Raw genomic sequence first — 27,659 nt, forward strand, 5'->3', positions numbered from 1 at the left:
CGGAGGTCAGGCAGTCGGGCGGGCTTTCGGAGGATGCGGCTCGCCCGGGTTTTGCTCCTGGCGCGGAGCGGGAGCCCTGCCCGCGGCGCGGCCCGCCTGCCCGCCCCGCGCCCGCCGCCCCGCGCCGCCTGAGCGCCAGCCCCGCCGCCGCCCAGGTCAGTGCCCGCTCCCCGCGTGCCCCCGAGCCCGCGTGCAACGCTCCCCGCGACCCCGGGGGGACGCCGCGGCTGGTCCCCGCGCGGAGCCGGGGCGGGAGGCCGGGCAGCCCTCCTCCTGCGGCCGGGAAACGCTCCGCGGGGGGCGTGTGGGGCAGGGCACACTCGGGAAGGGGAGCTGTGCAGACACACGCACGCACACGTGTGAGCAGAGAAGGAGCCCTTCGCACGCGGGGCGGGATCCAGCCTGCCCGGCCCCGGCCCCGGCCCCGGCTCCTCCGGGCTGCGGGGACAGACGCGGCGCCCGCCGGCGTTTGGGAAGGCCGCTGCGCGCAGAGGTGCCTTCAGACGGGTGTGCACCCACCCACCCACCCATCTGTCTGTCGATCTGCCTCTTTGTGGTGTGTCTATATATCCAGAAACGTAGATATATGCACAGACGAGTCTATATACAGAGACACACTCTACAAATATATTTTTGTGTGTGCATACAGACACACTCTACAAATCTCTCTATAAATCTATATATCTATATCAATATATCGATATAGAGATACCCGTCTGTCTATCTATCGACCTAGCTGTCTGCCTGTCTCTTTGTAGTGTGTGTCTATGTATCTGGAGATGTAGATATATACACAATACGAGTCTATATATAGAGACACTCTACAAATATATATTTATGTGTGCATACACACACACTCTACAAATCTCTCTCTCTCTCTCTATATATATATATATCTATATCGATATAGATATACCTCTCTATACACAGATATCTGTCTGTCTGTCTGTCTGTCTATCTTTTTCGCCGTGTCTCCAATCCACCTTTTCTCCCTGCTCTGCTCCCGACGCGCTGCAGGCCGCTGCTTCTGGCGGCGGCGGTACATATGGGCGGACATATACATGGGTGTAGAGCCACGTATCTAGTGCCAGCGCGTGGATTCCGGTAGACTGTATCGCTCATGTATATCCTGCGTGTATCTATAATCGCCCTCCTTAGATCTGTATGTAGGTATAAATATACATATACACACACACACGTGTGTGTGTATATGCATACATATTCCAGCTGAAGATATATATAATGTGCGTGTGTGGTATTCTGGTCATGGGTGTACAGCGATCCTGTCTGTGGATGTGTGCCTGCGTGTTCCAGTAAACCGTACACCGTATTTTGCGCGTGTGCGCGTACTCGACAGGCTGCGCACACCGGCGGCTGCTCGCGTGTGCGTGCGCGCGTGTGCACGGATCGGTCCGTGGAGATACGAGGTCTCTCGGAGCAGGAGGCGGCGGCCCGTGCGGGGCCCGCTCCGGGTGGCGCGGCCTGCAGAGCGGGGCGGCCTGCTCGGCGCGGGGTGGCCCCCCGCCACCCCCGGCAGGCAGGCAGGGATTGCCCCGGCCCCGCGCCGGCTGCTGCGGGAGGGAGGCCGAGCCGCCCGATCCCGGCTCTGCCCCGGCCGGAGGGCCGCCCGTGTGCGGGGCACGTGTGTGCGGGCTCCCGGCTTGCGCGTGGGTGTGCGGAGCCCGGCTGGGGGGAGCCCTTCAAGTTCAAATGCAGCAGCCGTGCGAGGAGAGCAGGGCGGATGTTGCTGGCTCCTAAGCGGCTCCATCCCAGGCCCGAGAGCCGGCCGGCAACCGCGCCCGCGGCCAGGAGCGGGGGGGAAAACCGCTCCGGGGAGGATTGCGGCGCCCCCAGTCCTCGCAGGAAAATCACCTCCAGGGGTTATGGCTCAGGCACAGCGAAGGGGCAGACCCCACCCGTGTCCTGGGGGCCCGGCCGCAGGCTTCCCGCGTGTTTCCGACTCACCTGGGGACGCCCCCTCGGCCGTGCCCTGGCGGGCGGGGAGAGGCGCGCACCCCTCCGGGCCGCCGGGGCTCCCGCGCGGGACAGCGGCGCACGCCCCAGCCGCCCGCGGGCCTGACCCACGCGGGGCACCCGAGCCCGGGGCGCCTCTGGGACTCGCCCAGCCGGTTTTGATCTCCCGCAGCCGCGCGGTGTCCCGGGGCAGTCGCCCTTGTGCTCAGCTTCAAAGGAGGGGGTGGGGGGGAGCTCCCCCCTCCCCTGCTCTTCATTTCCCGACTCGCTTTGCTGAGGCAGCGCGGGGGGGGGGTGCCCCTCTCCTCCCCGCCGCCCACCTCCGCACCGGCGCCGGGGGCCGAGCCCGCGTCCCCAGCCCGCTCCGGGCCGCCCCCCCGCGCCCCTCTCCCCAGCCCTGCCCTGGGCCTTGTCCTCTGCCTAACCCTGGCTCCGCAGCCCCGGGCTGTTTGTACAGCTTTACCTGTGCTGCTCCCGTCCCCTGCGCCCCCCCAGCCCGGTAACTTAATCCGCGGGCAGCCCACTGCAGGCGGGAGGGCGCGGGGGGCTGCGGAGGGGGCTGCCGGCCGGCCCCGCCCCGAGGAGACAGGCAAATGCGGACCAGGTGCGGGTGAGCGGGGTGCGGGGCAACTTCCCCGCCCTTGTCTGTCCCCTCCCCGGATCCCGCGAGCCTCCCTGCTTCCCCCCGCCCGCCTGCCCGGACCCCCTTCCCCTTCCCCTCCCCCTCCCGGCGCACCCGCCAGGGAGCTCCGCACCCGCGCGGGGCCCGCGGGCCGAGGGGCGGGCGCGGGGGCCTGCCCGGCCGCGGCCTGGAGGATGCCGCGGGCCGGGGCACCTGCCCGGCTAATGGCCTGCCTGGCACCCGGCTCGGCTGCCCGCGGCCCTGGCTCGGGCCCCGCGTCGATGCGCGGCGGCGTCGGCGCGGCGCGGGGCACCGCAGAGCCCCCGCTCCCCGTCTCGCCCTGTCCCTCCGGCCGCGGGCAGGCGCGGCGGGGGCAGCCGCGGCCGGCAGGCCGGCCCCGGGGCGCGGGGCACCCCGGGGTGCCCACCCGGCCGGCCGGGACACCCCGCACGCGCGGACGTGCGTGTGCGCGCGCCTGCACCCGCACACACAGACGCACCTGCACGTAGATCAGTAACGGCGCATGCACACAGACGTGCGTGTAAATACCAGTATCGAGGCACAGACACACACACGTGTGCCTACATATATTTACACACGGGTGCATAGGCATGTATTTACACGGATATGCCTATACCCGTGTGTATGGGTACGCGCACACGTGTGCTTATTGATACACACGCGCGTGTGTGTGTGTGTTTAAACGAACCCGATGCAGACGGAGCCTAGGAAGGCATGAGGACCCCCCCCCAGTTTTGCGCCCTCGGGTCCGACCCTCTCACCCTCGAGTTCCCTTTAAAACGCCCGGCGACCCCCGACCTCCTGCTTTACCGTCGGCAGGATTTTCGACCCGGGGCAGAGAAACTCCCCCCGGGGGCTCAGCCCCTTCCTCGGCTCCTCTAGAAACCATCACCCCCCCCACGCGCGCGCACACACACACACACACACACACACACACACACACACACACACCACGTCCGTAGTGCCACGGCCGCCAACTCGAGCTGGGATCCGTGTCTCTCGCTTTGTAAGGGCTAGTAATAATACTAGTAGCAATAGTCACCACCCGAGTAGCAACAGTGATCCTAATGCTCCTAGTGGTCCTGGTGACAACTCGAGTAACGATAGCAACGCGTCCAGCAGCAGCAGGGATCATCCAAATACCCCCGGTGGTCCTAGTAACAGCATTAGTAATAACAGTGATGATCCCAGCAGCAATGGCGCTCATCCTAATACTCCTAGTGGTACTAGTCACGAGCCTAGTAACAGCCGTCGCCATTATAGAAGCAATAGTGAACAATCCTAACGTTGCTAGTGGCACTAGTAGCAATACTATATACAATAGTCCCGATCCTAGTAGCAACAGCGACCATCCTAACACCGCTAGTAGTGCAAGAAGCGGTAGTAGCAACAATACTAGTAACAATAGTCGCGATCCCAGCAGCAGTAGTGCTCATCCTAATACTCCTAGTGGTACTAGTAACAACCCTCGCACCAACAGTCACCCTGATAGTAGCAACAGTGAACAATCCTAGTACTCCTGGTGGCACTAGTAGCAATACTATATATAAAAGTCACGACCCCAGCAGCAGTAGTAGTGCCATCCCAATACTCCCAGTGGCACTAATAACAACACTGTGCACAGCCACCGCCCTAGTTGCAAGAGTGATCATCCTAATACTGCTAGTAGCGCTAGTAAGCGGCACGAGTGCCAATACTAGCGCCAACCAGCAGCAATAGTGCTCCTCCTAATATTCCTAGTGGTACTAGTCCCGACCCTCGTAACACTAGTAAGGTCCTAGCAGCCGTCGTGCTCTTCCTAGCGCCAGTCCCGGCAGTCAGGGTCCCAGCGGCAGTGGTGACCCCCCGTGCTCCCCGCGGTCCAAGCCCCCGCCCCGGCAGCGCGGACAGGCGTGGGGCCGGGCCGGCGCTGGACGCTGCCCGGCCCGGGGGGGGGGGAGGGGGTGCCTCCCGCCGCGGGGCCGCTAGGGGATGCACTGGCTTAATGGACCGCGGGCCCGGGCCGCGCCCGCGCCGCCGGCAGCCAATCAGCGGCGGCTTTGGCGGGCGCCCAGTTCCTGCTCCTTCCTGATTGGTGGAAAGCGCCGCTGCATCCCACGCGCGTCCCGGCCCGGCGGGTCTCCTGCACCCAAGTATGTGTGTGTGCGTGTGTGTGTGTGTGTGTGTATCATGGAGTGAAGATAGATTGTGTGCATGTGCGGATATGATGTGCATGTGTCCCTAGACGGGTAGAGAGCGCGTGTGTCTGTATGTATTTATGGTGTGCGCGGGGACACCCACACAGACAGACATAGATATACGGCGCGTGTGTCTATATGGCGTGCGTGTGTATACGTCGTGTGCATGGACAGATACATACAGACATACGCACACGCATACCTCGATACATATAGTGTGTGCCTAGATGGGGTGTGCATACACATACATACATATACACACACACACACACATATATATGTTTATTTATATATCAGTATAAGTATATGTTTATTTATACACATACAGGGGCTGGACTCGATGACCTTCCGAGGTCCCGTGCAGCCCGAATGTCTGTGGAGTCTGTCTGCCTGTCTGTCTGCTAGCCAGCGTGTGCCCAGGCTGCGTGTAGATGCGATGCACGCGTATACGCGGGGTGCGTGGCTAGCTAGACGGGTCTGGAAGTGAACACGCTCAGGTCCTCGCCCAGGCCCCCGGGCTGCGGCCGCCCCCCCCCCCGGGTGCACGGGAGCTCCTGCCTCAGCCCCGGGTCTGGCCCGTGTTTAGGCGCTCCCGAGCCCTGCGTTGATTTCGATGCGAAAGTAAACGCGGCTCCGCGGCCGGGCTCGGCCGGGTTGGCCCGGAGCCGCCGGGCTGGGGGCGGGCGCACCCCCTCCGCCCTGGGGCTGCCGCGTCCTGCGCGCTGCCTGTGCCGAGACCCCCCGCGGCGGGTCCTGTGCGGCGCCGCGGACCCTTCCCAGCTCGGGCGGGGCGGGGGGGGGGGGGAAACAAGACAACATTTTCGTGTGGCTTACTCCCCCTCCCAGGCGGGCCCGTCTCCCCCCGGGCTGGGGAGAAGAAAGAGGACAAAAATAACCAGAAGACACAAGAGCGGGTTAGGCATGCGGGGCGGGGGGGGGGCACCAGAAAGAGAAACTGGCCCGTCCCAGCCGCACCACTTCTGTTTAAAGAGCAAGTCCACCGGCACCAGCTCCTCCTTAAAAACCAAACCCGACTGTTAACTCTTGCTCCGTTTTTTCCACTATTCTTTCAAACACTTTCCGGTCAGGAGGTGGGGAGGCTGGTGGGGGGAGTTTAGCTCGCAGTTTGCTCCTGTCCCCTCCTCCCGCGCCGCCAGGCCCCGCCCCGCGGTGCTGATGACAGTGGAACCTCCTTAAGTTGTGTCTCGCCACAGCTGTCTGTGAGCACTGAGCCGGCTGGCGCCATCCTGCTCCTTTCAGAAAGAATGCCTTCCCTGTAAAAAAAATAGAGAGAGAGGGAGGCACAATCTGAGCTGATCAAGCAGTTTCAACTTCACCTCTCCTGGGTCACACACTCTTTCTCCATCCAGGTTTGTGCTGCATTTCTTTTCACTTTTTGCTTTTTTTTTGTTTTTGTTGCAAAGGCTTCTCCCCCCCCCCCCGCGCGCCACCTCCTCCTTTTCCTCCCCCCCCCCCTCCTGTCGGTGGGCTGAGGATGATTAAAAAAGCCAATCGCCCTCGTCCTCATCCTCAGCCCGCTCCTGCTCGGGGCGGCCGCGGGAGCAGCCGGCACCTTCCCGGGGGCTTCTCAGGTGCAAGCGAGCCGGGCCGACCCGCGCCAAGTAAACGCGCGTCAAAGGGCAGCGGCGCCCGGGAGAGCGGCTCGGGTCCGTGTGGGTGTGTGTAAGTGCCCGGGGAGAGATCGAAAGAGAAAGAGGCAGTGTGTGCGTGCGTGTGCGTGTGCGTGTGCGTGTGCCCGCTCCGGACAGGGCAGGCCGGCTGCCCGGGGGGGCCGCTTTGCTCCGGCTTTTGCCAAGTCAGGTGCTGCCCAAGTTGAGCGAGGAGCTGCTCTCTCTGCCCTGCCCCGCTCCCCCTCTCCCTCTCCCCGCAGGTGAGCGGGGACCGGCCGCGTGTGCACGGCGGAAGACCCCGCGGGCACCGCGCTCCTCGGGCACTTGTGTGTCGTCGCCCCCTTTCCTTTCCTTGTTTTCTCCCCTCCCTCCCCCCTCCCCCCCTATTTTTTGGAACCGGTTTTTCTTTGGCAGCCTCGGTTTTTTGTTTTTTACATTTTCATTTGTATTTATTTTATTTTTTTGTTGCTTTATTTCCAAGCCGCCACCTCTGTGTGTCCCCGCCGCCCCCCTTGCCCTCCCCCCCACGCACCCTCCCGCTGCCAGCCCGTGGGGAGGAGGAGGAGGAGGAGGAGGAGGAGGAAGACACCCGCACCCGCCCGAAGATGGAGGTGTCCGCGGATCAGCCGCGGTGGGTCAGCCACCACCACCCGGCCGTGCTCAACGGGCAGCACCCGGACTCCCACCACCCCGGGCTGGGCCACTCCTACATGGACCCCACTCAGTACCCTCTGGCCGAGGAGGTGGATGTACTTTTTAACATCGATGGACAAGGCAACCCCGTGCCCCCCTACTACGGCAACTCGGTGCGAGCCACCGTGCAGCGGTACCCGGCGGCCCACCACGGTGAGTGCGGGGCCCGGGGGTGGGAGCCCCCTCCGCCCGCACCCCGCGGCCTGCAGAGCCGGGGCCTAGCGGCCACACGGAGCCGCCGAGGCCCGCAGCGCCGGCACAAAACCCGGGCTAGTGGGGAACCAGCGGATTAGGGTTGCTCTTTTTTTTTTTCTTTTTTTTTCTTTTTTGTGGAGGGCTGGGGGGGGAGGCAGGGAAAAAAAAAAGTCCTTTTAGGGTTGTTTTCCAAGAGGGGCTTGCAGGGGAGAAGAGCGGGGGCGAGAGCAACCAGGAGGGCACGGCTGTAGCTCGGGGTCGGTGTGTGCGCGGGGCTGCGCGTGTGAGCCGCTTCGCTTCAGCCCGGAGTGGGGACGGTGCGGGGACGTGCGGGCTCGTCCACACGCGGGTGCCAGCTCCCGGCTCATCACGCGTGCCAGGCGGGCAGCTGGAGCCTCCGCGCCATGGCTGGCCGGGAGTGCGCGCACACACACACACACACACATATATATATATACACACACACATATATATATGTGTGTGTGTGTATGTATATATGTGTGTGTGTATGTATATATATGTGTGTGTATGTATATATGTGTGTGTGTATGCATATACACACACACACGTATGTATATGTATATACACAGGCACATAGGTATGTCGAGAGAGATGCGCACATGCGGGCTCTTCGGCAGGCCCGGGTCGGGGCCTTGGCGGGGGAGGCGCACTTCGCGTGTGACGGGCCCCCGGGGGTCCGGGCTGCGCAGCCGGCGGGGACAGGGACTTGCCGCAGGACCCCTCCTCCTTGCTGAGTGCGGGGCTGCGGCCGGCGCCGGCCTGCCCTGCCGGGAGCCTCAGTCAAACAATTATTTCCGAGGATCAGCAGCTTTTTCTCCGAGGGCTTTCCCCTCACCCCCCCGCCCCCCTCCCTTTCAAATCTCTCTGCAGAGAGTGGAAGTGCGGTCGCTCTGATCTAGCCCCGATATTAGTGACTCCGCCGCTTCCTGCAGGCGCTCAGCCGGGCCGGACCCCGGCGGTGCCCGGAGCCCCCGGCCGGCCCCGCCCCGGGCTGCCCCGCTTGCTGCTCTCTCCCGCGGGCGTGGGTCGGGGCGAGGCACCTCCACCTCGGGGCGCTGGGGACAGCCCGTGTTTAAAATCCCACTCCCAAATAAAATCGTACGTACAGCCAGGGCCGGCGGAGCTGGGCTGGGCAGCGGGCCGGATTGAACAGCTCCAGGGCCGGGGGCGCCGGCGTGTGCGCGCCTGGGTGACTCGCTGCGGCTGAGCACCGCTTCGCAGGGCGCCGGACCCCGGGGGGGCGGGTGGAGGGGAGAGGGGGTCCCGGTGAAGGGCGCAAGGATCCCCTCCCCTAGGGTCCGGTCCTGCCAGGCCGGGCCTGCGCCAGGGCCATGGGAGCTGCTGTGGGGAGGGCGGGCCAGGGGGAAGGAGGGAGGGGGTCCGTGCTGGTGCAGGAGGGAGGGGGCCGGTGCTGGTGCAGAGGAGCTGGGGCAGGAGGGAGGGGGTGGGGGGGGGTCTGTGCTGGTGCAAAGGAGCTGGGGCAGGAGAGAGGGGGTGGGGGCAGGAAGGTGGGGGGTCTGTGCTGGTGCAAAGGAGCTGGGGCAGGAGGGAGGGGGCCGGTGCTGGTGCAGAGGAGCTGGGGCAGGAGGGAGGGGGTTGGGGCAGGAAGGTGGGGGTCTGTGCTGGTGCAGAGGAGCTGGGGCAGGAGAGAGGGGGTGGGGGCAGGAAGGTGGGGGGGTCTGTGCTGGTGCAAAGGAGCTGGGGCAGGAGGGAGGGGGCCGGTGCTGGTGCAGAGGAGCTGGGGCAGCAGGGAGGGGGTTGGGGCAGGAAGATGGGGGTCTGTGCTGGTGCAAAGGACCTAGGGCAGGAGAGAGGGCGTCTGTGCTGGTGCGAGGGAGCTGGGGCAGGAGAGAGGGGGTGGGGGCAGGAAGGTGGGGGTCTGTGCTGGTGCAGGAGAGAGGGGGTGGGGGCAGGAAGGTGGGGGTCTGTGCTGGTGCAGGAGAGAGGGGGTGGGGGCAGGAAGGTGGGGGTCTGTGCTGGTGCGAGGGAGCTGGGGCAGGAGGGAGGGGGCCGGGGCCGGTGCAGAGGGAGGGGGCCGGGGCCGGTGCCAGGAGCCGCGGCGGGGGGCGGGGGTCGGGGTGCAGGTCCCCGCCCCGGTAACCCTGCCGCGCTTGTGCCCCGCCAGCAGGCAGCCAGGTGTGCCGCCCGCCGCTGCTGCACGGCTCGCTGCCCTGGCTGGACGGCAGCAAGAGCCTGGGCGGCCACCACGGCGCGTCGCCCTGGAACCTGAGCCCCTTCTCCAAGACGTCCATCCACCACGGCTCGCCGGGGCCGCTGTCCGTCTACCCGCCCGCCTCGTCGGCCGCGCTCTCGGCCGGCCACTCCAGCCCGCACCTCTTCACCTTCCCGCCCACGCCGCCCAAGGACGTGTCGCCGGACCCGGCCATCTCCACGCCCGGCTCCACGGGCTCGGCGCGGCCGGACGAGAAGGACTGCGTCAAGTACCAGGTGGCGCTGCCCGACGGCATGAAGCTGGAGTCGTCGCACGCGCGCGGCGGCATGGCCTCGCTGGCGGGCGCCCCGGCCGCGCACCACCCCATCTCCTCCTACCCGCCCTACGTGCCCGAGTACGGCTCCGGACTCTTCCCGCCCAGCAGCCTGCTCGGCGGCTCGCCCACCGGCTTCGGCTGCAAGGCGCGGCCCAAGGCGCGCTCCAGCACAGGTAGGCCCGCCCGCGCCGGCGGCCAGCCCCGCGTGCGGGAGGGGGGAGGAGCGGCGGCCGGGCCGGGCCGGGCCGGGGCGGGGGGGTGCGGAAGGGATCTCTCCGCGTGTGTCAAGGCGCATCCATGGTGCTCCGAAGGGTGCAAGGGCCCCGGCGTGTGCGTGAGAGAGAGCGGGTGCACGCAAACGATCCGCCTGAGTGCGTGCGTGCCAAGGTGTGTGGAAGAGATCCGTGCGTGTGAGAAGGTGTGTGGAGGAGATTGTGTGTGTGTGTGTGTGTGTGTGAGAGAGAGGGCCTGGAAGAGATCTTTTTCTATGTGACACATAGTGTGGGGTGTGTGTGTGTGTGTGTGAGAGAGAGAGAGAGGGCCTGGAAGAGATCTTTTTCTATGTGACACATAGTGTGGGGTGTGTGTGTGTGTGTGTGTGTGTGTGAGAGAGAGAGAGGGCCTGGAAGAGATCTTTTTCTATGTGACATAGTGTGGGGTGTGTGTGTGTGTGTGTGTGTGTGAGAGAGAGAGAGAGAGAGAGGGCCTGGAAGAGATCTTTTTCTATGTGACATAGTGTGGGGTGTGTGTGTGTGTGTGTGTGTGTGTGTGAGAGAGAGAGAGGGCCTGGAAGAGATGTTTTTCTATGTGACATAGTGTGGGGTGTGTGTGTGTGTGTGTGTGAGAGAGAGAGAGAGAGGGCCTGGAAGAGATCTTTTTCTATGTGACACGTAGTGTGGTGTGTGTGTGTGTGTGTGTGTGTGAGAGAGAGAGAGAGAGAGAGAGAGGGCCTGGAAGAGATGTTTTTCTATGTGACACATAGTGTGTGGTGTGTGTGTGTGTGTGTGTGTGTGAGAGAGAGAGAGAGAGGGCCTGGAAGAGATGTTTTTCTATGTGACACATAGTGTGTGGTGTGTGTGTGTGTGTGTGTGTGTGTGAGAGAGAGAGAGAGGGCCTGGAAGAGATCTTTTTCTATGTGACATAGTGTGGGGTGTGTGTGTGTGTGTGTGTGTGTGTGTGTGTGTGAGAGAGAGAGAGAGAGGGCCTGGAAGAGATCTTTTTCTGTGTGACACAGTGTGGTGTGTGTGTGTGTGTGTGTGTGTGTGTGTGTGAGAGAGAGAGAGAGGGCCTGGAAGAGATCTTTTTCTATGTGACACATAGTGTGGTGTGTGTGTGTGTGTGTGTGTGTGTGTGAGAGAGAGAGAGAGGGCCTGGAAGAGATGTTTTTCTATGTGACATAGTGTGGGGTGTGTGTGTGTGTGTGTGTGTGTGTGTGAGAGAGAGAGAGGGCCTGGAAGAGATCTTTTTCTATGTGACACATAGTGTGGTGTGTGTGTGTGTGTGTGTGTGTGAGAGAGAGAGAGAGAGAGAGGGCCTGGAAGAGATGTTTTTCTATGTGACATAGTGTGGGGTGTGTGTGTGTGTGTGTGTGTGTGTGTGAGAGAGAGAGAGGGCCTGGAAGAGATCTTTTTCTATGTGACACATAGTGTGGGGTGTGTGTGTGTGTGTGTGAGAGAGAGAGTGTGTATGATCTGAATGTCTGTGAGAGGGAGGGCTGTGTGTGTAAGGGGCCTGATGTGTAATTGTGGGTATGTCAGAGATGGTGCGACCTGAGTGTGTGTGTGGGGTCTGATGTGTGTAAGAGAGCTGTGTGTGAGAGAGAAAGGGTGTATAATGTGAGGGTGTGTATCAGAGGTGTGTGTATAAGGGGTGTGATGTATAAGTGCGTGTGTAAGAGACCTGCGTGGGGAGAGGGGTGTGATGTGTGTTAGAAACCGTGTATATCGTTGTGTGTGCGTGTGTGTGAGGGAGGGAGAGAGAGGGTGTATGATCTGAGGGTGTCTGTGTGAGAGGTGTGTGTGTGTAAGGGCTGTGACGTGTGCAAGAGAGGGCGTATGGCCAAGATCTGCATGTAAGTGAGAGGATGTATGATCTGAGTGTGCATGGGGGGTGTGTGTGTGTGTGTGTGTGTGTGTAAGGGCCGTAATGGATGCCAGCGACAGTGTCTGGAAGACCTCCGGGTGCCAGAGGGGGTACGATCCGAGTGCGTGCGTGTGCGGTGCGTGTCACGCGTGTGCGCGGTGTGCCGAGGCGTGTGGGGCGGAGGGGAGGCGGCGTGTGCGGGGCTGCGGGGCCCGGATCAGGGCCAGGCCGAGGGGCCCCGCGCCCGCCCCGCAGCCCCGCCGGCCCCTCGGGCTGCCCAACGCGTGTGCCCGAGCGTGTGGCCGTGTGCTTGCGCCCATGCCCGAGTGCGTGTCTGTGACGGTGCGCGTGCGGGTGACAGCCTGCGAGGACACGAGCGCCGCGCACGTGCGTGGGCCAGCGCGGCGCGCGCGGGCCGGGCCGTGCACAGGCGTGTCCCCGGGCTGTGCGCGCGGCGGGTGTGACACTGCGCGCGCTTGTGACCGCGCGTGGGTGGGTGCGGGGCCCGCGCCGCCTGATCCCATTATCCCCGCGCGGCTGCACGCGACGGCCGCATTGTTCCCGCAGCGCCGGGAGCTGTCCCCGCGGCCCCCGCCGGCCCCGGAGGCTCCCGGCCCGCCGGCTCTGCAGCGGGGCTGCGGGGAGCAGGAAACCCCCGGCCCCCCACCCTGCGGCCGCGGTCCTGCGAGGTTACGCGTGGGCGCTTGTGGGGCTATGCACGTTGTGTACATACGCACACCCGTGCGCGTGGGTCGATATAGAGGTGTGTGTGCGCGCACGTATGCGCGGCCATGTGTATATGACAGGCTGGGCGTATATGACTGTGTATGTGTGTGCGTGCCAGCATAGGTGTTTACGCGTGCGTGGGCACGTGCACCCCCGCGTGTGCGCGTAGATGTGTGTCTATTTAGGCGTGTGTGTATGTGCGTGTATGTGCGCGTGCGCATGTGAGGGTGCGTACAAGTGCACGTGTGCATAGGTGTATCCGCGTGTGGACGGGTGCACGCATGTATATGTGTATATGTGCGCATGTATATGTATGTGCACGTTTGCGTGTGCGCGCGCTTGCGGGTATAGCCGGATGTGTTTTATTTAGCTCCGTTCCCAGCCCCTGCCCCCTCTCCCCCCAGCACGCCTGTGCTCCACAATCAGGATCCCCTCTGCCTGGCCACGGGGTCCCTGCCCGATCTCGGTCCTCCCCCCCTCCACGCCCTGGGGCAGCCCCTGCTTTGCACTGCCACCAGCTGATCATTAGTATGGAAATCCCAGCTCGGGGCCAGTGGGGATCAGGCCAGGCTGCTGCGGGGGGATGGAGGGGAAGTATCCTCAGCGCTGGCCGGTGGCTGGGGGCGAGGGAGGGATGCCCAGCTGGCTCGCCCGCTCTGGGGCTGGGGCCTGCTTGGCCAGTGCGCGCTGATCAGGCCCCTTGACCAGGGGGGTTTAGGGGGTGGTGGCAACCCCTGGGCTGGGCTGGTTGGTTTGATTGCCCATCAGTCCAGTGCAAGGTTGTGCCCCTGCCTGGGACCGGCAGTGGAGGGGGCGAATCTCCCTGTGCCTCCCAGCCTGTCCCCTGGTTATCCCCTTGCTCCTGGGTTTGGGACTGCGGTCTGCAAGCTGCCTTCCTGGCTGCGGTGGGGGGCTGGGCTGAGCTGGACTGGGACTGCCCCAGTACCTCCAGTCTCACCAGGGCAGCTGCATTGCTTCCATCCCCTGCAGTGTGGGGGAAAGCAGGACTGGGGTCTGGCGCCTATGATCCCTGCCCTCCCCTCTGCCCTGTTGGGATAGGCTGATTGCAAAGCCCAGAAGGGAGCTGCAGGAATCAGCCCCTGCCCTTGGTGCGGGAACTGACTCCACACGATGGCCCAATTCTGTCTGCCCCGATGAGATAGGTCCCTTGAAGACCGCACTGGGTCCCTAGGAGGCAGGATGGGGGCCCTACAAGGCAGGATCGGGGCCCTCGGAGGCAGGATCAGGGCTCTAGGGGGAAGGATCAAGGTACTAGGAGGCAGGGTTGGGCCCCACTACACCGGCACTGCGTGAGGCTGGCCGCTTTTCTGAAGTAATCCCGGTGCTCTCTTGTTTCCAGAAGGCAGGGAGTGCGTAAACTGCGGGGCTACCTCAACCCCCCTCTGGCGGAGAGATGGCACCGGGCACTATCTGTGCAATGCCTGCGGGCTCTACCATAAAATGAACGGGCAGAACCGGCCCCTGATCAAGCCCAAGAGAAGGCTGGTAAGTCCCCTCCGCCCGCAGGTCCAGTGCCAGGCTCTGCTCCCCTCCCTCGGCCCTGGCTGGGGAGATCCAGGCAAGGCAGGCGAAGGGCGCCTCGCTGTCCTGCAGAGGGGGTGTCACCTCCCAGCCCTTGCCTGGGCCTGTTAAGTTATCTAACAATGCTCTTCCCCCTCTCCGATGCCTGTAAAAAAATCCAGGCTTTATTTTAAGAGCCGCTTAAAGGAGCCAGCCAAGAGTTTTCATTCAAATGGGGGTGGGAATGCGTCGATCTTAAAGCCTATTTATGGAAAAAAAATTGGGATCCCTTCTTGGGAGGGTGGGGAATGTGTGATCTTCCTGCCCGCCCAGGATGGGTGCAGGATTTTCGGAGAAGGCCAAGATTGAGCTGGTCCTTCTTCCCCTTTGAAACGACTTCCCTGCTGATTTCACTCCCCGGGTCACTGGCGACCAGGCAGAAACGAAGCCTCGGCCCTACAAAGGGAGACGCCAGAGCTGTATTTTGGTCCTTGCTCTCTGTTGCCTTGCGCCGTGTACAGTCATCTGGAGCTGAATGACGTGGGCGCATATTGCTGTCAGCCCTGTCACGATGGGAGCTTGTAGTCACCTAGCCTTGATGTAGATAAGGGCGGAAGGAGCAGGGCACCCGCATAGTGGTCCCTGTGAGTAATCCCACTGAACGGCGAGCGTACAAAGCTGAGCAAAGCTTTGAACGGCGAGTGTGCAAAGCATGCGTGCGACTGCACAGGATGGGGGGGATTCGGTGAACGCAGCCCCATAAGAAATAATGGCTTCAGGCCCTGTGGCTGTAGCAGCCATAGGCAGCGTGCACGGGGTCCCCGGTGATCTGTTTGTGAATTTCCCTAGAAGCCGCGAAACAGTCTGAAAGCTGAGGACATGGCTCGTAGTATCGCTGGCAAATAATCATGCAAACCACAAGGGGAAAAATCTATCAAGTGATGGTGGGGAGGGGTGGGGAGAGATATGTGCCCTGTCTAGGGAGTGATTGAACGTTCGGAGTCAAGGACCGGGTTGCTTCATTGTTAAAAATGCTGACAGGAATGCCGGGCGCTGTTGAGAGAGCGGGGAAGAGCAGATCGCAGCCCCGGAGGAGTTTACGAACGGAGCCGGCAGACAAAATAACGCTGCTCCCTCCGAGGCTCTGATCCCGCAAAGTTTTGTCTACACGCTTAACTTTCATCCCGGAGCATTAGGCCGTTGATTGCAGCGCGCTTGATGCACTGAATGGCACTATTCATGTATATGAAGTTTAGCCCAGTCAGGAGGTTTTTTTTCGGGGGCAGGCTCTCGGCAGGCAGAGAAGGGCCTCGTGGCAAGGAGCATTGTGGTTGCTGCAGCTGCTTTCGCTTGGACAGGGAGTTGTGGAGAAGGACGCGGGTGTTTTCTACGAGCTCCTCAGGCCCTTTCCAAGCGACCACTAGGCAGGGCGGAACGGCCCCGCTCGTTTCGGTGACCTTTTCCTTGAAAAGAAAAGGTTGATCCCAGTTAATTCAGTCTCATCTTTCATCCCCTCGTTAGAAAGGAGTGACTTTCTAGGGAGGGAAGTGCTGGTTGGATTCTGAGTTTGGGCTGCCCTGTCCCTTCCCCCTCCCGCCCTCCTGCCTTACGCACATGCACATGTGCACGCACAAATGCACATGCACCCTCCCCTCCCCTTTTTCTCTTTTTATGTGCAAAGTTAACTTCCTAGGACCACGCTGCCAGATAGCTGAGCCCTGGAGATAACTCATAAACAACAACTCATAAACAGCTCTTCTCCAACCCAAATATGACAGGGCTTGAATGTAGGTGAGCAAGAAGGGGCAGCTGTAAGGTGCTTTGCTTCAAATGAGTGTGATGACACTGGGAAAGAATGATCTGAATCAGCCCCAGCCCGGCACTCGTGTAAATGAATGAATTTGTTAAAAAAAACAAACCTCAAAAGGGTTCTTAATAGAGAGAGAGAGAGAGAGAGAGAGAGAGAGGCTTTTCCTTTAAGAAAATGTCCTGTTTTATGCCTTTACGGTGAAGCGACCCCCCCAACAGAAAGTCCCTCCTGGTTGAAGGCAGACTGTAACATTTAAATGCCAGATTTCTCGATTTTCACTCTTTTCTTTTCTGTAGAAAGTGAAAAAAGGGAGTGCTCTGCTCCATTTGATACCACATTTGTTTTGCTAAACTGCCCCACAAAGTCAGGAGTCAACAGAGCCGTGAATTTTATTTGCATGTCATTAGATGCCTATAAAAAAAAAAGGAGTCTATGGCTCGACTTGATCTGTCTTGACTTTCAAAGGGAGGGAGAAAGCGAGCAGGCCGGGCGTGTGGTTAAGACACAGGATGGTGGGGCTAGATGGGGGATCTTGGGTGTTGTCACTTCTCTGCCACAAGCTTCGCATGTGACCTTGGGCTGGTTTCACAGGGTCTGCTCCAAAGCTCGCTGAAGCCAGGGGGAAGAGTGTGACTGGCTTTGGTCAAGCTGTGCAGACCCAGGCCAACGCTCATTGAAGCGAACGCCTGTCTTTGCATGGGCTCCATTTAGGCGAGCTGGATGGCGTCCTTTACGTCAGCAGGCCAAAAGGCCCAAAAGAGATCTACCTCGTTCCACGGGGGGGAGGTGGCGGACCTTGATTCCTTAATGAATGTAAAGCTCTTCGAGAGAATTACGCAGGGGAAGCACTATAAATGCAGGGTATTACTTGTTCTGCCAGGGAGGATTTGGGTCTGCTGCCCTGGCATATAGTAAGCTCATACTCCACTTGTAATATCTAGAACTAATTTGGGACCTGCTTCTAGTTGCTTGGAAGCCAAGGGGAGTTATATCGTGACATCAGAAGGAGCGGATAATACCCCGAGTTTTATTTGTCCCTGCTTGCCCTGGTGCACGTTGGAAGCTTTGTGTTTCAGAGCCAGGCACGATATTTTTAGAGGGATTACTGTCAATTCCTCAGCAGGCCTTTATTCAATATTTGCATGTCCAATCTAATTTTAGAACATAGCTTTCTGAAAACCCCTCCTGGACCCAGATTCAGAAACACTCTCCAATTTACATAGGCTGCTCCCACTGAAATCCAAGCACTTCGGCCCATGCCTGGCATGCAGTTCCTGCTCCTGCACCTACCTACAGGCCCAGAGCCCCCGGATCCTAAAAGAGGGCACCGGGCACCCTGCTATACCCATCCGCGGAGGGCTGGGCCTGGGATTGGTTTCACTGCCCACCAGGCCCCCTCAGGACAGTTTCATTTCAACCCCGCTTTGTACAGCAGTGTAATTATGCATTGTTTCCTGAGCAACGATGGTGTTGTCGGCACAGGAAGGCGCATCATGAAAGATACAGTCCTTGACCAAAGGATCGTATCCTCTTCTGATAATATGTGCTCTGAGATGACCCGGCCTGAGAATCACATGCAATCACAACGAGGGGAGAAGGTTTTAGGTCGTATGGTGAATTTAGTGATTTATTCTTCTGAAGGGGCAGTTTAGCTGTTTCGTTGGTTTTTAAAAAGTGCTACTTATGCAAGCCTCCTCTCTTTTCTTTTTCTGGCCTTTCAACTACATGCGTCGTGTATGGAGTTACTGTGAACGGCAGCCACAGATTGCACCAACCCTCCAAATGTCTCCAAAGGAGACATTTCCTTTTGTGTGGGCTGAGTCAAATATCACTGGTTTTTAGAAATCCCCACAGGCCTGATCCTTCCTGTCTGTTCAGAACAAAAACTCCCATTGAAAGTCTTGCTCCTGTTGCTGTTCTGTTCCTGGAGGGTCCATGGGAGTCCGTGAGAGCTGAATATGCAGAAGCTGCTCTCAGCCCAATTGCGGACCTAGATCCTGTAAATGCTTATGCACATGCTTAACTATAAGCACATGTCTGGTCCTGTTGATTTCAAGGACATTACTCACATACTTGGTGTTGCACATGGGCCAAAAGTGTTTCCAGGGCTAAGTCTGCAAGATTAGGATCAAGGTGTGAGTACACACACACACACATACACACACACACACACACACACACACACATATATATTTTCCCTCTTCCTAGCAAGCATGCATTTACAGACCATAATCCTTTAAATCTGAATATAGTGTTGGCAGTGGATATTTTGCACTGGAAAATCATGCGTGATGGGCTAAGAAGGGTGGCCAGGTTTCAAAAGTTAGCTGCGCGCAGTGGGTTGTTGCATGCTTGCTATCCTAGAATACCCCCTGGGAGCAGTGAAACAATATATAACAATAAGATTATATCTCTCTTGCCCATAATCACTGGCTGACTGACTTTTGTCACCTGCCTTGACTTGCATTTTTTTTTTTTTTGGGTGGCCTCAAGTAGACAGAAAATACAACATTTGCAATTATTTTTTGTGTGGTCTGGGCCCAATCTACAGCCTGTTGAAGTAACTTAGAGTCTTTCCAGTGCTTGAGATCAGGTCTCTAAATTGGATCCTGATCATATTCAATGAACACAATCAGGCCTTTCAAAATCCCTGGGACCAGTATTTCACCCAGGGGTTTTTCCCTGTTTTCAGCTACAGACACACACGTAAGCCAGATACAGACATTGCACTTTTATTGGTGTAAGTGACTGGAAACTGGTCTGCATCTGGGACAGAACAGAAGTTCGGCACACACAGACTGATTTAAAAATGGCCTGGCCCGGTCTAAGATTTGCCCGCCCCCCACCAAAGGGCAAATGTGTGTTGTGTTCGCTACCGGTCTAAATTGTTCTGTGTAACTTAGATCGATCCCAGCTCAGGCTTTTTGAATGTCTTTTGCCATTAAAACACAAACAAGGCTAAAATGATTCCTGTATTGCCGCACACCTTGCCTATTGGGCCTACATAGCTAGAACCTAATCCCTGCAGCCCAGATACGCTCCCACTGCACCAGATCTCTGCATCAGGTCATAGAGAGATTTCCCAGCAGGTTAATGCAGGCATGGGGCAGATTTCCTCTGGGCTAAAGAATCAAACCCCTGATCTGGATGCACAAAACCAGCCCCATTCCCTTTCCCAAGAGTTAATTACTTTTAATGTTGTGAGTGGCCCTAACACAAGCCAGGCACCATAATGCTAATGCGGACAGTGCCCCTTATGTTTATGTTTGTAGTTTGGGTTTGCTGTACTGTGTCTAAAGACTTGGTGGTGTTTTCACACGGTGTGTGCCTCAGTATACAGCTAAAGCAGGTTGTCATGGGGCGGTTTGGAGCACAAAGGGAATTAGACTCTGTTCTTCAAGGTGCCAAGAATTACCCTTGGCAAATCAGCAAATTACTTAAGCACATGCTTAACTTTTAGCACACCCGCGACCCAGTGGAAGCCAATGAAGAGGTGGGGAAACAAAGCTCAGGTCCTATTTAGTGTTCATGAAGGGCGGACTGAATTGTGCGGCATTAAAAGGTCTGATTTGAGAGCCCCACCCATAATGAAGTTTAGGGATGTTATATTTTCTGAATGGGAGGGATGGAGTGGGGTTAAGCGGTGGCTGTTCATTACGAACCTTGCTAGGAATGCACCACGACAGGAAGTTGCTAGATGTCTGGGTAGATTCACGTAGGGAACAAGGAAGGCTCTGCGAGTGCCCTTTGCTACGTGGTTTGACGCAAAGTTCCACGTTCTGAATTCAAGGCTGTAAATCATACTCGACTGTGCCTAAAAGTTTGGTTTAAATGATGTGATCACAATGTCAGGTGCTGTCACTCTGGCTGGCAATAGTATGTGCAGCCCTGACATTGGTAGATCCATGAGCTTCAGGGTAGCTGCAGCTACAGGAGTGGGTCTGAATCTCCAGTCTTTCCATTTTCAGCACTCCCAGTGGAGGCCACACTTGGCATATCCAATAAAGTCTAACCCAACGTGTCTTGAAGTCAGTGCTTATCTTTCCAGTGAGTCCTTTGCTTGTTGGTTTAGGATGCAAAGTCAGAATCAGGCCCTGAGCGTCTGGAAGAAGAGGGAATGGCATGACATTATTTGAGAGCGATCCTTGTCTCCTCTGAAAGGGGCTGCCAATTTGCTTGAGCCCTGCGTGAGTCTTAGCACCTACCTTTGGATGCCCTTGGGCACCTGGTTCAGCTCCTATAGAGTTTGGCATTAAGGCACCGTGGGGATTTTCAGGATTATTCTTTTGTTCTCGCAAGCTAATTTCTGGAGTCATTTATTGCTGCGTGTCAGTTTGGGGCGGTCAGTGTTCTCTGCCTCGGGATTTGGCTGATTGCGTCATTTTAATCCAAATGCTTTTCTCTCCAACCCTGCTTTAGTCTGCAGCGAGAAGAGCAGGCACATCCTGTGCAAACTGTCAGACCACCACTACTACTCTGTGGAGGAGAAACGCCAACGGCGACCCCGTCTGCAACGCCTGTGGGCTCTACTACAAGCTGCACAATGTAAGTCGAACTGTATCACTTGGATGGTGCTTTGCGTTGCGATTGCACGCGTTGAAACATCCTCCCTGATTAAATGGGCCCCAATCCTGAGAGCTTCTGAATAACCCTTTGGTCTCCTGGGGAGACCTCTTGGGGTCAGGCCGCTCACTGGGATAAGGAGCCAGATCCCCTCCAAATAAAATTAAAGTACAATTGATGTAACGGGCCTGGTTTGGAGTGCTCTAAAACAGGACCTTCCATTGGTAACGTTAAAGCTTCACCATGCGCCAGCCAAGAAAGGAGGAGTTTATCAGCGGAGAGAGATTATATCCACCTCTTATTGGACCCTGCGCACTGGAAAACACGACATGTTGGGTTGCAAGCTGATATGCTTTGTATGCCTAGTCCAGTCTCTCAAGCAAACAAGAACTTTGGAAAAAACCCAAGACCTGCCAGGCATTATTTAGATCTTGCTTGTTCCTTCACCTCTTTCCTCACTGCTTCAGCCCCCAGATGGTTATTTATTTCTCTCGCTCTCTTGATTTTTTTGCCCTACATGACACAAGTGATTCCTAAACTGAAGAGAACATGATTTAGTTAGTGGACTAGGGAGCCTGTAAAATCTGTAATGTTAATTGTATAAAGCCTCGTTCGTGGAAGGGAAAGAGAAATGAAATGAAATGCCTGGTAGATTTAATCTAATAGCTCCATGCAAAGACAGCTCCCATGAACCAAGGATAGGTGCCCTAAGGAAAGAGCTAAAGGGAGCTGAAAAGAGTTATACTGAAGAATAATAAAGGAGTCTTAAGGCTCCCACTGTTACTTTCATTCCATACATAGCATTAGAATAATTATAATGTCAGAAGAAGGAAAAGACTTTCAATTTCTTTGCTTTGATGTCAGGTTTTTTTTTTTTTTTTTTTTAGTGGTCGTTTGCTTGATGTTTCATTTAGAAATATTGGGCTACATTTTGCCCTCATGTACACCCACACAAAACCATCAAAGCTTGCTGGGGTTACATGGGTTTAGCCAAGGCTACTGGTCTGATCTTCATTTTCATCCTTTCCATTTAATCTTTCAAGCTGGCTCCTTTTTTAAGGATGAACAAACAGGTTATATATATTTATATATATATATATATATATATATATATATATATATACACATATATATATGTAGTATGTGTATTGAACCAGAGTTGTTGCCTACGCTGTGACAGGCATCTTGCTTGAAAAAAAAAAGGTTTGGTTAACTTCCCCACCGCTTTCAGTTTTCACACCTGTCTCTGCTCTGTGGTTCCTATGTGATCAGTTAACAGCCCTATTCTCGTCCCAGTGACATCAAGGAAAATGCTGCGTTGCTTCCAAGGGGAGTGGGATTATACCCCGACAGGGGAACCTCTGACGTATCATAGGAAAGGGCCTTTCTTTGACATTTCCAGTCCAAGAGGCAGCCAGGAGGATGAGGGATTTCAGAAGAGAACTTGCCCTTGCAGAGCTTTCAGTTCAGTAGCCAAGACATTTGGCAGAGTTTCTGAGCATCTGGGTCTGTATCCCAACCTGTCTTTTTGAGGCTCATCCACCTCTCTTACCTTTTCAGCAGGAAGTTGTGTATAGAGATGGGTCTGAGTATAAACCCTGGATCCCAGTTTTTGGGCAGCTCAGATCCAGCTGTGAAGTTTATGCTGTATGCCAGGTGTCCCGTGCCAAGCAGATTGGAAGCCCCTTTCACATTGCCCAAATGCGCCTTCAGCTGATAACACCACCACTCGTAGAGACTACAGTCGAGTTCAGATTCTGACACCATCACTTCAGTCAAGTAATATCTTAGTTAGAAGTGAATCCATTGACTTAAATGGGATAACTAGTGAAGTATGAAATGATTCAGTGTAAGAAAGGGTATAAGAATTAGGCTTTAAAGTAATAAGAACCTCTTTTTCCCACCGTCGATGACACTAAGTGGCTGCCATGCTGGGAAAGTGGGGGGTGCCTGTGAGCCAATTCACCAAAGCATTGCTTTACCCTTGAAAAGATCACTTGCTGATTGACTTAAAGAGACTTGAATAAGAGAGAGAGTCAGGATGCTGTTTATTTCTGTCGGTCTTTCACCCGCGTAGCATTAGACTCCTTGTCTACAAAGGCGGCGATGAGCTCCAAAGATTGGAGAGATTAGAAAATTCAAGGGAGAGAAAGGTGTTGTGACAGCACGTATAGACGTGTGGAGGAACAGAGAGTTAAAAGGTAGCGTCAAGTGTGGTGAGAGATTTCCACCATCCTCTGTCAAGCATCATACATTTTGCTGAGTTGCCTTCAAGCTGCGGCCCCCTCATTTGCTATCTGTTTGGGAGGCACGGTCAATAAGGTTGTGCTAACTCACTTGGTGAATGGTGCCAGATGAGTCCTTTGATCAACTGGTATAGAGGGGGCTTGAATACTGCAGGTAGACACACTTCCCCTTGGAGGGGAATAGATTTACAGGAAAACCTCAGGGGTGTAAATCACTGTCGTTCCACCAAAGTTGATGGAACTACAGCAGTTTACATGGGATGAATATCTGCCACTATGTATTTCCATAGTACCTAGTCTGCCTTGTTACAGGAACACTGGATCTCGTTAGATAAAGTCCAGCTTAAGGAAGTGATAGATATGTCCAGAAAGGTGAATTTAAGGCCCCCCAGCCCCGGAAAGGAAACATTCAGTATTGCTTAGGACAAGGGTCTGTAATGAATAATCCCTGAATACAACAGATCAAATATATGAAGTCCATTTTGCATCAGTCATTGCCTTTTCGTTCCCCCTCCCCCTCATTTTTGTCTTTCTTTTCAGTCCAGCACATTAGATTCAGGGCTTTTTCTTGCTAGAGACTTTTGGTTCCCACACCTGTAGGCAAAGCTCCCATTGATACAATTTCCACCTTGGCAGGATAGGTCCCATTTAATGTTGCAGAGGGAATGATATCAAGGATGTTCCCTTCTGGTCATTCTTTCTTTAAGGCATCAGTAGATCCCTACAGGTAAAGCAAACCCAATGGTAAGCAGAGTATTAGTAGCGGAGTGATAATAGCTTTGGGTGGGGGGCCTTTTCCTTTTGCTGTTGAAGTCACTAGCAAAGCTGCCATTGACATCAACAGGACCAGGCTCCATTAGCAATACTATTAAGGATGACTAGTTTTTCACATTTATAGACTGACCCTTATTCAGTAGGATCCCAACATGCTTTCTAGGGTACAGGAAATCCTGAAGATTACCAGTAACTGAGCATTATAGTGGCCTGTCTAACGGATAAACCTGCTAGCAATGACAGACCACCACTGGGAGCAACGGCAAAAAATCCTTTGTCTTCAGCTGGAGCAAGATCAGGCTGTCCTATGTAGGCTATGCGACTATGTGAGACTATCCCGTGTAGTCGATCTGTTGTGTCAGAGGCATTTGGGGGTGATCTTCACGCACTGAACTTGCAAGCAATACTCCCTAGACATGAGGTTTGCTTGACTGCAATTCTAGCTGTGGGTGTTCAGGATCTCGCAGGAGGCACTCAGCCTGGCAAAGGACTGGGCTCACACAGTTCAGTTGCTATTCTTTTCAAGAGGTAAAACTGTGGGCTTTTATTTTGCAAAAAGTCAGAAGCTCCGCTGCATCAGAGCTGTGGGTCCCAAGAGTAGAAGCCTCCGTATTTTGCATACGATCAAATAAAGAACACATTTCCTTGCTGGACTGCCCATAATTAATTGGATCCATCTGAAATTAATGCTTTTCATATATGTGTGTTTGGCTTGTTTAATTTATTACTTAGCATGTGTTTATCGTTCTTCTCGTAAGTGTTGTCATTGAAAAGGCCTTCCCTCCAGGCCTCATAGTTATGTGCAGTTGAAACAGGAAAGTCCGTGGATTCGATTGTGATGGTGACCTTTCAATTATGCTGCATCTATACTTTCAAGTCAACAGAAAGCAAAAATTCTTTCTGTCATACAGATATCTCCTCCTGCTGTGCTGCTGAGAACACATGTTCATGGCACTTGCTATCCTACCGCATGTGATCTTCTGCATGTGTGCATGCCAGCTGTAGTCCTGCTGTCCTGAGAGGAGCGGGGCCATGCGTTCCTGTGACTGTGGTAGATGCAGAACTGAGATGATGGGCCGGATGGGCAGCAGTTCAAGCCACCCAGGCCACAACGCGAATGCCCTTCATGCTTAATTGTCCTTAAGACTGAGCAGGCAGTTTACACCGTGCTCAATCTCTCCCAGCCTTTGCAGTTTAGCTTGCTAATGAGGCTGCCAGTAATTATGTGAATTCTGCTTCACTAAGAACTGGAGGGACATCTTTGATTCATTCAAAATAGACCATCAGATGGTTAAAAAAATCAAGTACACCCACTTCGGGTTGCATTAGAGCCAGTGACCTGAAAGTGAAAGGCTCCAATGCACCAAAATGAAGGTGAGAAGAGAGAGGATCTTGTGGTTAAAGATACTGGCCTGAGACAGCAAAACCTAAATTCTTTTTTCTAACTCTGCCACTGGCTTCCTCTTTGATCTGGGCCAAGTCACTTAATACTCTCTTGCTGCTTTGGTTTCCTATCACTGAGATGGAGAAAATATTCGCCCTACCTTATTCACTGGGGGATTGCGAAAAGAAATTCCTTAGTGATTCATACACTACGGTGAAGCAATAACTTGAAAGTGAGAGAGGTGAGCTTTGCTGCAGGCTGAAACAATGGTGTGAATTTTCCCCACTGATTTAGAAACATGTGAATGAAAGAATTTATTCAAGACACTGTGGGACCAATATAATCACACCACTGTGTATTGCCATTGAAAGCAAAGCTCACAGTGGATGATTTATCAGGCCTACATAGCCTCTTTCCCACATGCGGGGTGTGATTTCCTCAAATTTGTTATTAAAGGAAGGGATTGATTAGTATCGGGGGCCTTTTGATAAGCTGTGTGGATGGATTAAATTTGGTATGGCTGATATTTTCCACTGTGCAGAGAGCGCAGCACAAGTTCTGTGTGTCACTTCAATCCCATTTAAGATCTGAAGTCTAGATTTGTACAGGTATTTATGGGAATTAGACAGCTAAAGGCTTTTAAAACCTGGGCTTTAAGACCTTTGTGGCGCTTGGCTGACATGTATGCATGATGCTTGAACTCTGACCAGGAATGAGTTTTAGTCATTATTCAGTCAATATATAACATTGCTATTTCAAGTGAGTTAAGTCAACCTGCCACTGTTTCTTCTCCCTGAATGGATACATGAATTCTGGTGCAAACCTTCGTGCCTGAAATGCAATACGAATGCAGCCATACAAAAGTGAATTTGCAATTTGCTTCCCAACAGCAAAATTCACATGGTGCAAGCGGCCCCAGAAAAATCAGCCCAGCAAGGAAGAGCCCACATCCAGGCCAATTCATAGTAAGAGCTTAAAAAAGAAAGAGTAGAGCGCAGCACATTGTTTTGCTCTGTGTTTGGCCAAATTTGCCCTGCTCGTCTTAGTGGCAAGAATGTTTTTGAGGTCCTTTGGAGATGAGATTGAAATTTCACCATGTCTTGGGCCATTAGCTTTAATGATTTAAGATTTTGCTTTATCAAGAGGCCTCTGGGGGCGAGACAGTTTCTTGAAGGAATCTTCCGCGGCGATAGGGACCAGCTTGTTTCACAACCGCACTCCAATTACCGAGTGTACTGGAACAGGGTAACTGAAACCCTTTGGTTACTCTAAGCTACTAAATCGCTCTTTGCAAGCATGAAACCCTACCAGCTCCGTTTGTTTGCTTGCTTGTTTTGTCCCCTCCAAAAGCCTCGCTCGGGTTTGGAATTTCACGAGTCATTTCCAAGGGCTGGCGCTGTGTCGGTGAGTCCCTGCCGCGGTAATTTGGGGAGACGGGATGGAAGCAAAAAAAAAATAATTGGTTTTTGTTTAGATTAACAGACCCCTGACTATGAAGAAGGAAGGAATTCAGACCCGAAACCGAAAAATGTCTAGCAAATCCAAAAAGTGCAAAAAGGTCCACGACAACCTTGAAGACTTCCCCAAGAGCAGCTCCTTCAATCCCGCCGCCCTCTCGAGACACATGTCTTCCATCAGCCACATTTCACCTTTCAGTCACTCTAGCCACATGCTGACAACACCGACACCGATGCATCCGCCATCCAGCCTCTCTTTTGGACCTCACCATCCTTCCAGTATGGTCACTGCCATGGGCTAGAGAGACACTTCCCTGCTAAATGCTTAAGGTCTCAAAATGAGATTTACTTTATATACTTGCATTTTTGCAGGCACGCGGTTTATCGATTCGGAAGCCCCCCCCCGCCCCCCTCCCCCGCAAAAAAAACAAAACGGAAGAGAAAAAAAGGGTGATTTGAAGGCGTAAAAGCAAAAAAAGAAAAACAAAAAAACCCACAAAAACAAACAAAAAAAGAAAATAAAAAAGGTGATGCTTGCCACTTTTTAAAGGAGCTCACTATGGTGTCTATGTATTCTTAACCACTGAATCTGGATCCCATTTGTGAATAAGCCATTCAGACTCACATTCCCTACTGAACAGGGTTTCTAGTGCTGTGAAAAAAATGCTGAACATTGCATATAACTTATATTGTAAGAAATACTGTACATTTGAGGAAGACTTTATTGCATCTGGGTAGCTGTAAAGAAGGGCATGAAGGACTCCAAGAGACAAAAAATGTTAAAAAAAGGACGGGGAGGACATTTTAAAGTAACGGACCAAGAAGAATTGGGTCTAACGAGCAAATGGACAAAAACTGCTAGCCTCGTCTTCTGTCGGTGGCTGGCTCCAAATGTTGGATGCATTAACTAACTAACTAACTAAATAAAACTGTAGGCAGATCATTCATTCAAAGCAGCTGGCCTTTTTACGTAGGAAGTACTAACGGTTTTCAGGGCAATCAGTGTTAACATACGGATATGCCAACGAGGGTTTTCAGATAGCCATTCTCCAGGCCTATATGCATTGTGAACAAGTTCCTGTAATTGTTGTTTGTATGTATAATTCAAAGCACCAAAATAAGAAAGATGTAGATTTATTTCATCCTATTATACAGACTGAATGGTTGTACAAATTTATTTACTGCTAGTGATAAGACCTGCTTTTTTTTTTTTGTTTTGTTTTCATATTTTTTCCTCCTTTTTTTGAGAATAAACTAGATTAAATTCTGTTGA

The 27,659-nt window shown here is 54.9% G+C and overlaps 1 protein-coding gene across 7 annotated transcripts; it reads left to right on the forward strand.

Annotated features, from left to right (window-relative positions):
• GATA3 (GATA binding protein 3) lies at positions 1 to 27,659 on the forward strand. Of its 7 annotated transcripts, none has more exons than XM_090041727.1 (6): positions 1 to 155; positions 6,907 to 7,271; positions 9,460 to 9,996; positions 13,992 to 14,137; positions 20,382 to 20,507; positions 26,404 to 27,659. In XM_090041727.1, the coding sequence occupies exons 2-6, from the start codon at positions 7,031 to 7,033 to the stop codon at positions 26,686 to 26,688; spliced, it is 1,335 nt and encodes a 444-aa protein (XP_089897853.1). In that variant the 5' UTR covers positions 1 to 155; positions 6,907 to 7,030; the 3' UTR covers positions 26,689 to 27,659. The 7 variants fall into 7 exon arrangements, with proteins under 7 accessions (XP_089897853.1, XP_089897852.1, XP_089897854.1 ...); XM_090041726.1 differs by lacking the exon at positions 1 to 155 and adding an exon at positions 5,729 to 6,164; XM_090041728.1 differs by lacking the exon at positions 1 to 155 and adding an exon at positions 6,337 to 6,477 and having other exon boundaries at positions 9,463 to 9,996; positions 26,412 to 26,598.

This window comes from Crocodylus siamensis, chromosome 4, assembly GCF_052110815.1.
Source record: "Crocodylus siamensis isolate JL-2025a chromosome 4, ASM5211081v1, whole genome shotgun sequence".
NCBI classification, from domain to species: domain Eukaryota; kingdom Metazoa; phylum Chordata; order Crocodylia; family Crocodylidae; genus Crocodylus; species Crocodylus siamensis.

What these genes read in the sequence shown, in the direction of transcription:
- GATA3 (XM_090041727.1), top strand. Translation starts at nt 7,031, where the DNA reads ATGGAGGTGTCCGCGGATCAGCCGCGGTGGGTCAGCCACCACCACCCG. An exon ending in CAAGGCGCGCTCCAGCACAG is followed by an intron (nt 9,997 to 13,991) that starts GTAGGCCCGCCC and finishes TCTTGTTTCCAG; the next exon opens with AAGGCAGGGAGTGCGTAAAC. An exon ending in TCAAGCCCAAGAGAAGGCTG is followed by an intron (nt 14,138 to 20,381) that starts GTAAGTCCCCTC and finishes ACCCTGCTTTAG; the next exon opens with TCTGCAGCGAGAAGAGCAGG.